The sequence below is a fragment of the Puma concolor genome, chromosome D1, assembly GCF_028749965.1.
Source record: "Puma concolor isolate L17-30 chromosome D1, mPumCon1.1.hap2, whole genome shotgun sequence".
NCBI classification, from domain to species: domain Eukaryota; kingdom Metazoa; phylum Chordata; class Mammalia; order Carnivora; family Felidae; genus Puma; species Puma concolor.
Window position 1 is genome coordinate 52,468,352 of NC_141676.1, and position 12,282 is coordinate 52,480,633.

A 12,282-nucleotide genomic window follows, 5' to 3' on the forward strand; every position below is an offset into this window, starting at 1 on the left:
TTTGAGTAAGAAAGAAAAAGAATTGCAGATTACAGAAAGAGTGAGAAAGCGTAAAATTTTTTCTGAGTCTTTGTTTCATCATCTATATACTGGGGATGATAACCTCCTTAGATGAACAGAAGATTTAAAATAAGTGTAAAGAAACAATGATGGCATCAGGACAGGGCCCAACACATTATAATTAGTATTGTTATTGCCCAAGGACCTTATGTAAAGAGAGATTATGTGTGGAGAACAGATTAAGACATATTTAAAGGACGCTACTAAGTGCAACAACCACTGAGGCAGTGATTTCTACCGATGTTCCTGGGTACCCTCTTCACGCTGAAAACAAATGAGGGAAGATTTATTTAAGGGCCAGGATCACAGACTACTACATCTTCCTTTAACTTCCCATTCATTGCTCAGAGTGCTTCTTTAGGATTATTTTGCAAAAATAATGAAAAAAAATCAGCCTTCACAAATGTTATCACACAGTTTTCAGCATAACAATCGAACTGGTTTAAAGCAGCATCAATTTGTTTGCTCCCAAACCTACATCAAAGGAAGGATGCACTGTGAGCGGCACTATAGTCTTGTCAGGACCATAAGTAGTCCTGCTAAGGTTTGGTCATGTAGCATATTCAGGATGATTTCTGAACCTCTGGTTCAACTCTGGTGCAACTAAAAGACTCAAGGGGATAGAAAATCAGAAATGACTTTCATCTGTCAAAACTACTGAGCAAAAAGAGAGCTCAGTCTTCTGACATATGGAATCTGCCAAGAGATAGAAATTAATAGCTCAGTTCTAATGCTGATTAATAAAATACCTAAGTTACCCAGATACATTTTTTTTAATAACTGATCAATATGTGTTTCTTTTCTTGGTGCTGACCTATAAACAGTAATAAATTTTCATGGGAGAAGAAAACCAAACCTATGTGACTGAATTTGTCTTCCTGGGCCTTTCACAGGATCCACACACACAACTCCTGCTCTTCTTCCTTTTTCTGATCATCTACCTGCTGACTGTACTGGGAAATCTGCTTATCATTGTGCTCATCCACACAGACTCCAGACTCTACACACCGATGTACTTTTTCCTTAGAAACTTGTCCTTTGCTGATCTCTGTTTCTCTACCACCACAGTGCCCCAGGTGCTAGTCCACTTCCTGGCAAAGAGGAAAACCATTTCCTTTGCTGGATGCTCAACTCAAATATTTGTCTTCCTTCTGGTTGGGGGTACAGAGTGCGCACTGCTGGCGGTGATGTCCTATGACCGGTATGTGGCTGTCTGTAAGCCCTTGCACTACTCTTCTATCATGACACATTGGTTATGTGTCCAGCTGGCCTTAGGGTCCTGGGTCAGTGGAGCGTTAGTATCTCTAGTGGATACCACATTCACACTGTGTCTGCCCTACCAAGGGAACAATATCATTAACCACTTTTTTTGTGAACCTCCTGCCCTCCTGAAGCTGGCTTCCACAAATACCTATAGCACAGAAATGGCCATCTTTGCAATGGGCGTGGTCATCCTCCTAGCTCCTGTCTGCCTGATCCTTGTCTCCTACTGGAATATTATCTCCGCTGTGATCCAAATGCAGTCTGGGGAGGGGAGATTCAAGGCTTTCTCTACCTGTGGCTCCCATCTCATTGTTGTTGTCCTCTTCTATGGCTCAGCAATATTTGCCTATATGAGGCCAAACTCCAAGATAATGAATGAAAGGGATAAAATGATCTCTGTGTTCTACTCAGCAGTGACACCCATGCTGAACCCGATCATTTATAGTCTGAGAAACAAGGATGTCAAAGGGGCTCTCAGGAGAGTGACTGCAAAATAGTCTCTTTTAAGGTGAGGATCTTTAATCATGATGAGAATTTTAAAGATGTAGAGAGAAGTGATTTTCTTATAAACTTTTCCCATTTTCATCCCATTCCTCCACTTCTTTTCCTTCTCCTATTTTCCTATATCTATTCTAAGAAAATTTAGTTAATTGCCTATTCAAAGCAAGGCATATTGATAGACAAAGGAAAGAAATATAGAAGGGGGTTTGGGTGGGAGGATGGGTTAAATAGTGATGGGGATTAAGGAGTGCACTTGTAATGAGCCCTAGGTGTTATAAGTTTTGAATCACCAAATTGTACACTTGAAATTAATATTACCACTATATGTTAACTAACTGGAATTTAAGTAAAATCTTTTTTATAATGTTTGTTTGTTTATTTTTGAGAGACAGAGAGAGAGAGAGAGAGAGAGAGAGAGAGCATGTGCACGGAGTGGGGGAGGGGCAGAGAGAGAGAGACACAGAATCCAAAGCAGGCTCCAGGCTCTGAGCTGTCAGCACAGAGCCTGATGCATGGCTTGAACTCATGAACCACGAGATCATGACCTGGGCCAAAGTCAGATGCTCAACCGACTGAGCCACCTAGGCGCCCCTGGAATTTAAGTAAAATTTTTTAGAAAGAAATAAAAGGCATCCAAATCAGCAAGGAAGAAGTCAAACTTTCACTATTTACAGATGACATGATACTTTGTACAGAAAAACCCAAAGACTCTACCAAAAAATTGTTAGAACAGATATATGTTTCAGTAAGTTGCAGAATACAAAATCAATGTACAGAAATCTGTTGCATTTCTATACACCAATAATGAAGAGGCAAAAAGAGAAATCAAGGAATCAATCCCATTTACAAATGTACCAAAACCCATAACATACCTAGGAATAAACCTAACCAAACAGGTAAAAGATCTGTACTCTGAAAACAATAGGACAGTCATGAAAGAAATTGCAGATGACACAAAGAAATGGGAAAACATTTCATGCTTGTGGATTGGAAGAACAAATATTGTTAAAATGCCTATACCACCCGAAGCAATCTACACATTTAATGACATCCCTATCAAAATACCAACAGCATTTTTCACAGAGTTAGAACAAACAATCCTAAAATTGGTATGGAACCACAAAAGACCTGGAAGAGCCAAGCAACCTTAAAAAAGAAAAGGAAGGCTGGAGGCATCACAATTCTGGACTTCAAGTTATACTATAAAGGTGTAGTGATCAGGGCACCAGTGTGGCTCAGTTGGTTGAGTATATGATTTTTGCTCAGGTCATGATCTCATCATGGAGCCTGCTTCACATGTTAGGTTTCCCTTTCTGTCCCTTGTGCCTGCCCCCCCCCACCAAATAAATAAATAAACATTAAAAGAAAAACAACAAAACAAATACCCCAAAGGTATAGTGATCAAGACAGTGTGGAACTGGCACAAAACAGATATGTAGATCAATAGAACAGAATAGAAAACCCAGAAATTAACTCACAACTATATAGTCAATTAATCTTTGACAAAGAAGGAAAGAATATCCAATAGAAAAAAAAAGGTTCTTCAACAAATGATGTTGGGAAAACTGGACAGAAACATGCAAAAGAATGAAACTGGACCACTGTCCTACACCATACACAAAAATAAATTCAAAATGAATTAAAGACCTAAATGTGAGACAGGGAACCATCAAAATCCTAGAACAGAAAACAGGCAGCAACCTCTTTGACATCGCTGTAGCAACTTCTTACTGGAAATGTCTCCTGAGGATGGGAAACAAAAGCAAAAATAAACTATTGGGACTTCATCAAAATAAAAAGCTTTTGTACAGCGAAGGAAGCAATCCACAATACTAAAAGACAACCTACTAAATGGGAGAAGATATTTGCAAAGGACATATCTGACAAAGGGCTAGTATCCCAAATCTATAAAGAACTTCTCAGAGTCAACACCCAAAAAGCAAATAAGTCCGTGAAGAAATAGGCAGAAGACATGAATAGACATTTTTCCAAAGAAGACATACAAGGGTTTTTTTTCTTTAAGGTTTATTTATTTTGAGAAAGACAGAGACAGTGTAAGTGGGGGAAGGGAAGAGAGAGAGGGAGAGAGAGAGAGAGAGAGAGAGAATCCCAAGCAGGATCTACACTGCCAGCACAGCGCCTGATGTGGGGTTTGAACCCACAAAGCCATGAGATCATGACCTAAGATGAAACCAAGAGTGAGACACTTAACTGACTGAGCCAGCCAGGTGCCCCCAAAGAAGACATACAGATGGCTAACAGGCACATGAAAAGATGCTCAACATCACTCATCATCAGGAAAATACAAATCAAAGCCCCAATGAGATACCACCTCCCGCTTGTCAGAATTGCCAAAATTAACATCTCAGGAAACAAGAGATGTTGGCAAGGATGCAGAGAATGGGGCACCCACTTACACCATTAGTGGGAATGCAAACTGGTTCAGCCACTCTGGAAAACAGTATGAGGTTCCTCAAAAAATTAAAAATAGAACTACCCTACAACCCAGTAATTTCACTACTAGGTACTTATCCAAAGGATAAAAAAATGCTCATTCAAATGAGCACATGCACCCCAGTGTTTATAGCAGCACTATCGACAATAGCCAAATTATGGAAAAAGCCCCAATGTCCATCCACATATGAATGTATAAGAAAGATGTGGTAAATATACATATATATACACAATGGAATATTACTTGGAGATCAGAAGGGGTTCTTTATGATGGGATAATCAGAGCATACTTGTATCCCTGTGATTATGATCCAGAAGAGAAGAAGAAAATGGTTTAAGATTAAAGAGACTCTGCAGGAACAAAATCTTTGGTAGGTGAAATACTAGTGAAGGGGTCAGCCTTTAATAGATAGTTGTAAAGGGGGAAACCAAACATGAACATACAGGTACATACACGTGGGTGGGAGGTTTGAAGAGAAAAAGATAAGGGGCTGGCCTTTCTTATTTCTCTTCTCTTTCTTACCCCACACTCCACATTCTATTCCAAGTTAAGTACATATGGGGTAAGATAATCAGCTGAGACTGAGGTGTGAAAGAGTCATTTTCAGAAAGGAAAGAAGATTGAGTTCAGAAGGTGGAGTAGTATATTCTATGTTCTGGAAGGCATAGCTGAGTACTGCAAAAAATCCTAAATTACAAGTTACTTTACCAGTTGAATATATTCATGATCAAATTACCAATGGGTTTTTGAGGTGTAGATGACAGAATCAAATATCCTTAGAAAGAGTAAGGAGAGAAAGAAGCTAGAACTGAACAGATAGCCAAGAAATGTACCTTAATACTATGTTTATGAGACATAATACATGATTTAAAAAATAAATTCATGGAAAAGAATTATTGTAAAGAAAAGGGCAACTTTGGGGGCACCTGGGTGGCTCAGTTTGTTGAGCGTCTGACTTCAGCTCAGGTCATGATCTCAGGGCTTGTGAGTTCGAGCCCTGAGTCAGGCTCTGTGCTGACAGCACAGAGCCTGCAGCCTGCTTTGGATTCTGTCTCCCTCTCTCTCTGCCCCTCCCCCCAACCCTCTCTCTCTCTGTCTCTCTCTGGTTCTCTCAAAAATAAATAAACATTAAAAAAAACGAAAATGACAACTTTGAAAAAAGTTAAAACCTCACCATATCAAGATAAATTAGAAACTTATTCTAAAAGTTAAATACAAATTATAAAATTATGAAGAAAAAATAAAATATATAAATTGTTACCTAAAGAGAGAGTAGAAAATTACATCCTAGCAGTAAAATTACTTAAAGAAAACAGAAAAGAAAAAGATGGATAGATTTCACTACACAAATATTTTCAGTACTTCTGTGTCTACAAATCCTTACCATGCAGATATTTGAAAAATAACACACTGATAAAAAGTTATTACCACAAACATAACAAATTATCAGTGTCCCTAATCTGTAAAGAACTCCAAAAACTCAAAAAGAAAAATATAAATTCATCTATTATGCAAATTAAAGTAACATATTTAAATTTATACCTAATAAATTAATAAAAACTGTTCAACTCAATATGAAAATGGGTTAAGTACACTTATATGTTGCTGGTAAAAATGCAGAATATTTAATATGTAAAAAATTAATTCATCTTTCTATGTCAAGAATATTAAATAGATTTTCACTTTGGTTTTAGTAATTCCACTCACAAGAATTTATTCTGATGGAAAAAATCAATCACATACTCAGAGGTCAACATTGCTATTTTTACACACACACACTAGATGTATATCAATGATGAAATAGCCAATTCTATTACAAAGCATCCATATGATGTAATGTTATGTCATTACATAAAAATATTTTCAAAGCTACTTATTCACATAAGAGTTAAGATTTATTAAATACTCATTGTATGCCAGGTGTTATTCTAAATGTCCTACATTTATGTTTACTAACTTCTTTAATCCTCACAATGACTATGAAGTAGGTCTTACTATTACTGCCAATATACAGCTTAGAGATTTGCAGATAGGTACAGAGAGGTTAAGAAAATGTTATGTTAGTGGGGGCATACTGAATTCGAACCGCAGTACTCTACAACTGACCCCAGCCTCTTTGTCACTGCTCTTTACAGCTGCCAAATAATGTAGGGGAAAAATTCACTATGTATTAATAAATGAAAAAAATCTGTACTTTATGTGCACATATAAACTCAGTGAAATGCATGCCTGCCTTCAAAATGAAAGAAAATGTATCTAAAAGTGTGGAGGTTATCTCTGGGTAAGATTTTAGTTGGTTTTTGCCTGTTTTTACTATCACTAATTTTATTAATTTTTTAAAAAGTCCTTAGTTTAACAGATGAAAGTGCTGTTTTATTAATTTTTAATAATTTTTTATTTATTATTTTTTAAAGAGAAAGCATTAGCAAATTTCCAAAAAGAGCAATATTCCCCAAAATAGTGCCACTTGGATGAACCATGTTATTTTGAAGCTTCAAAACAACCTGCAGATTTTGTTTAAGTATTTCCAGGCTTACAAACAAATGGCAGTAGTACAGCATATTTAAGCCACTAGAATATTAATTGATATGTTGTCCTCTCCTTTTCAGCACAAATACACATCCACAGACTCACACATCCACACATATTAAGCATATGAACCCTCTGCAATTTAGCTCCATTTCAAGACTGTAACCAGTTGTTTGTTTGTCTGTTCTGTTTACTGCCAAGGAGTAAGCATTGTTTCCAATGGACCTTGCTAATGAGATGTCCTTTCTATTTTGTTCCTTTCAGCAATATTTGGATTTTAGGCAGTATAAAAAATTTCCACATCAAAAACAAAGTCAAACAAAAACACCTGTTGGAGGGTCCAGGTGGGTCAGTTTCTGTAATGACTGTTTGGAGAAAGGAAGTTAGAACATGATACAAATCCATACAAACTACTACCAGTTTGGGCATTAATTACGTTGCCTACATGATCTTTTAACAAGGTCAGGTGTCTAAAATTTGTGCAGATCTCAAGGTCTGCTCCCTTGATATGGGCCTTGCTTAGGCTTTCCCACTTGAAACTTTCTTTTCTTTGGTTCATACGTTGGTCCAATATGGACTTTCAAGTCAGAGGTCATGTCCAAAATTGGTAAAAGTCCCTTGTCTCATTCAACTTGGTAGCTACATGGGGAAGTAGGCAAATTTTAAATAGAATACAGATCATTTCTTATAAATTGCTTGATGGAAAAAAGACTTAAAAGAGCATTTGATGATGAGATATCACCTTGAATCCATCAGAATGCTAGAATAAAAAAGACAAAAAGTAAGTATTGGCAAGGACGTGAGGAAAAGAAACTTTGTGCAATGCTGATGGGAATATAAATTGGTGCAGCCACTGTAGAAACGGTATGGAGATTCCTCAAAAAATCAAAATAGAAATATCATATGATCCAGTAGTTCTACTACTGGCTACTTATCCAAGGAAAATGAAAACACTAATTCATAAAGATATAAACATCCCTGTTTTTATTGTAGCATTATTTACAATAGCTGAGATATGAAAGCAACCCACATGCCTGTTGATAGATGAATGGATAAAGAAGATGTTACACACACACACACATACAAACACACATGCACATACAGTGGAATATTAATCAGCCATAAAAAAAGAATGAAATCTTGCCATTTGTGATAACATGGATGAACCTTGAGGGTATTATGCTAAGTAAAGTAAGTCAGGCAGAAAAAACAAATCCCATATGATTTCACTTATACATGGAATGAAAACAAAACAAAAGAACACACAAAGAAACAACAGAAATAGACCATGGATACAGAGAATAAACTGGTGGTTGCCAGAACAGATGGAAGGATGGTGAAAATGGGTCAAGAGGAGTGGGAGATACAAGCTTCCAGTTGGGAATGAATACATCACCAGGATAAAAGGTACAGTGGGGATGAAAGGGAATACAGTCCATGATATTGTAATGGTGCTGTATGGTAACAGATGGTAGCTACATTTGTGGTGAACACAGCATAGTGTATAGACTTGTCAGGTCCCTATGTTGCACACCTAACTAATGTAACATTCTATGTCAACTGTAGTTGAAAAAATAAAATAAAGTAAAATGGTAAAAATACAAACACACAAAATCATTTCAGAAGTCAGGTCACACTTCTTCATTTTTCTATTAAAAGATACACTCTGAGTTATAGTGTTTTCACCATGAGTATTAGCAGATTTCTTATGACTTCAAAGAGGAATAAATTTTGAGGGCTAGCCATAAGCTCTCCCTAGAGGGTAGAATGTGTCTACAGCATGTATTTTCCCAGCACTCTCTTCAAAGCCCCCATGACTTCCTTATTCCTCAAGCTGTAGATAAGGGGGTTCAGGGCTGGAGTGACAACCGTGTAGAAAACAGAGGTGATGTTGTCTTGCTTGGGGCTGTGGAGGGAACTGGGCAGGACATACATGAATGTGGCAGCTCCATAGAACATCCCAACCACAGTCAGATGGGAAGAGCAGGTGACTAGGGCTTTCTGCCTCCCCTCATTTGAGGGCATGTGAAGCACGGTAAACAGGATTAGTGCATAGGAAGAAACAATGGCAGAAAGAGGGAGCAAAAGGAAAATCACCCCTGTCACATACACCAAGAGTTCATATCTGGAGGTATCTGCACAGGCCAACTTCAGCAAAGGTGGAATCTCACAGAGCAGGTGCCTGATCTTTTGGGCTTTGCAGAAGGGATACTGCATGGTATAGAAGGTATGTCCTAGAGCATTCAGGTATGCCAGTATCCATGCTGTGGCCACCATGAGCCAGCAGACCCTTGGCCTCATGAAGACCATGTAGTTCAGAGGATGACAAATGGCCACATATCTATCATAGGCCATGAAGGCCAGTAGCAGGTCCTCTGCACCACCCAGCATCAATGCCAGAAACATCTGAAGGGCACAGCCCGCAAAGGAGATGGTGTTTTCACTGCGCAGAAAATCCATGAGCGCCTTGGGAGTGACAACAGATGTGAAGAGGAGGTCCATGAGTGAGAGCTGCCCGAGCAGGAGGTACATGGGCACATGGAGCCGGGAATCCACTGTGATGACCAAGAGCAGCAGGCCATTGCTGGTCAGGGCCAACATGTACAGGACTGTGATTATGACACAGAGCAGTTCAGGAGACCCACTGTCTTTCAGAATCCCCATCAATATAAAGCCACTGCCCAGGGTGGAGTTCCAGTACTCCATTCTGTATTGTTTCTTTAGTTGCCTAGAACCAAACACATTCTCGGTGAATTTTTGCAAACGTGGTCCCTAGTTTGTAACATCACAGGACTCTAATTGAATCCAACTCCCATTTGGAAAAGCCACATTTGGAGCGTTGCACCCAAGCCCAAAAAAGTCAGAAGAGACAGGGACATGGAATTGTGAGGTATCATGAATACAATGAGGTGTTGCCTTTCCTATTGGACTCTGACGTTAACTCTTGATCTCTCCGTTTCTGACACTTTTATTTTTTTTTTATTTTTTATTTTTTTTTAAACATTTTTTTTTTTTGGGGGGACAGAGAGAGACAGAGCATGAACAGGGGAGGGGCAGAGAGAGAGGGAGACACAGAATCGGAAACAGGCTCCATGCTCCGAGCCATCAGCCCAGAGCCTGACGCGGGGCTCGAACTCACGGACCGCGAGATGGTGACCTGGCTGAAGTCGGACGCTTAACCGACTGCGCCACCCAGGCGCCCCCGTTTCTGACACTTTTAATTGCATATTGATGAAAGAACCATCTAAATGGAGAGCAGGCATCATAGTAATAACTAAACATTGAGAGGTCAATATATGAAAGTATTATTCAGGACACCAAACCTGGAGAAGTATCTTTCCAGAATGATTAAATTATCCCTCTCTTAAAGGTAGCTTATGTACCAGAAAGTAATATTCTAATACATAAGCCCTTGATTATTTTTGTACCTAGGTTTAAGTATAATGTTTGATGACTGATTTACATGCCCAGTTAGTATTCTAACAGACCTATTCTGAATATAAAACTCTAAAGCAGGTACAGAAATGTGATTTCAATAAAACACTTCCACTTCATTTTCCATAACTTATGACTGCATATGTTTGCAGAATTAAAGGTTGTAGATGGAAGCATCATGAAAGAGTTAAGTATGTCCACCTTAGTCACCTCTCTGGGCCAGCTCCACACTCTCCATGTACCTGAGAGAGAAGGAATTCTAGACTGTCTCAGACTAAGGGGTGATGTGTTTGACATGGTGTTGGTTTTAGGAGCTCAACCTTTTGGATGAAAGGACATAGGTGTTTCTTTACAGGCTATGACAACATGTGAGCCTGGGAAAACTCAAAAATCTGATAACGGATGAGGCTCTGCCCAGGAATATCAGAGTGTTTGTGTTCGGGGGAAACGGTGAAAGGTGCCGGCAACAAAAGAGCATGTGCTGTATGCTGTAATCAGACTCATTAATCCTATCTTCCCTCTTGTGCACCCGACCCAGATCCCCACTCTCCTTCTTGCAGGACCAGAGTATCTCCACTGGATTGAAGGGTCGTGGGGATAGGGAGGATGAACTCCTGTTCTGGAAAGCCACGTTTGGAATGTGGTATCCCACCCCAGAAAAGTCAGAAGAGACAGGGACTTGGGATTGACAGGTATCGATGCCATGCATCATGGGAACTAGGCAGATAAATCCAATTCTGAACATGTGTTAAAGAATCTGTAAGAGAAGCATGTTTCTCTAAATCTTTCCCCTATACTGTGGCTTCTATATTTGGACATTTCACTGGTTCCCCTACGGGTCTCTTCTGGGTCCACAGGATTTTAATGGCACAAAAGGTATTATTAGAGCATATGACGGGCATATCATTTGCTCTTAGATGGCCCTTTGGAGACATTTTTTACCAGATAGGGGCAAAAATCTCTGAGCAGAGGGCAGAAAGCCCAGGAGTGCTAAAGATAGGTACTGGTATTTCCACCAGGAAGCAGACACCCTGGCCTGGGATGTGGCACAGACTCCTTTACCATTTTCACTGATTTTTCTTCATGTTTAGAAAACCAAGAATAGAGGGCATTAGGATCAAGTACAGGCCCCAAAGCACTAGAGAATCTGGAAGACAGAGTAGCTTAAGTTCTTAGGGTCTGTTTGGGGCTCTGTTTCTCAACTCAGCATTCCTAGAGGCTGCACACTTCCCTGACAGAGAGACAAAGCCCTTACCTCAGGTAGTGAGAAGCCCAGATGGCCAAACGTGCAAACTGCCCTGTGGGTTGTTTGAGGGTGAAGGATTTTCCTGTAGAAATGGGGAAAGGGTGAGGCTTTTCCAGCAGTGTCCAACTGGTTGAAGTTTTGCTAAGCTGGGTTAAGAGTCTCAGGAGTCTGACCAATACAGCTGTCAGGGCCCCTTCTGGTCCTTCTATTCTTCTAAAGGTCTTCTCTGGAGATGCAGTGGAGACAGAGGGCTAGTTCAGTCCTTGGGTAGTTTCTGTGGCGCTCTTACTTCAGTGATGGATTTCCTGCTCTCACACCCATAGAGAATTAGAAGAAACTGTTTCTGTCACTCAGTTCCCTAGGTCAAGAACCCATCCAGCTCTGGAGAAGTTGTCAGGCTGAGTTCTTGGGTCCAGATGCTCAGACTGCCATTTACTCCTGCTAGGGTCTGGGAGCAAGGATGAGAGCAGCAGGAATCTGGAAGAAGTAGATACTGCAAGAGCTCCCCAAGGGAGACCCTGCTGTGCTTGGCCTCACTGTCTCTGGGGAGGCTGTTCTGGCTCCTTTCCCATGACCCCTCCCCCCTCTGCTTTATTCCATTCCTACATTCACAGGGACTTATCTTCTCAGCTGAAATGGCCTCCCCTGGAAATGCTGGTCTAGGAAACAAGATGTTAATGAGTCCTCTTGGGCATGTTTCCTGGCCTGGTATCCTTGCTCTTTTCTCTCACTAAATGAGCTCAGATGCCCCAGGTTTCCATCTTCCCCTAAGGTGGCACTGATGGCCCATTTC

The 12,282-nt window shown here is 39.9% G+C and overlaps 2 protein-coding genes across 2 annotated transcripts; one reads left to right on the plus strand and one right to left on the minus strand.

The window, feature by feature from the left end:
* Positions 1-774: 774 nt before the first annotated feature.
* Positions 775-1,820, plus strand: LOC147576685 (olfactory receptor 2D3-like). The gene has a single exon (XM_086679407.1). It carries the CDS (start codon positions 897-899, stop codon positions 1,818-1,820), a length of 924 nt encoding a protein of 307 aa, XP_086535533.1. The 5' UTR covers positions 775-896.
* A 6,761-nt stretch (positions 1,821-8,581) lies between these two features.
* On the minus strand, positions 8,582-9,593 carry LOC147576686 (olfactory receptor 2AG2-like). Its single transcript, XM_086679408.1, has one exon. The coding sequence runs from the start codon at positions 9,512-9,514 to the stop codon at positions 8,582-8,584; it is 933 nt and encodes a 310-aa protein (XP_086535534.1). The 5' UTR covers positions 9,515-9,593.
* Between the last annotated feature and the right edge of the window lie 2,689 nt (positions 9,594-12,282).

Bases quoted from the DNA above. Each gene is read 5' to 3' on its own strand.
- LOC147576685 (XM_086679407.1), top strand. From the start codon at position 897: ATGGGAGAAGAAAACCAAACCTATGTGACTGAATTTGTCTTCCTGGGC.
- LOC147576686 (XM_086679408.1), bottom strand. From the start codon at position 9,514: ATGGAGTACTGGAACTCCACCCTGGGCAGTGGCTTTATATTGATGGGG.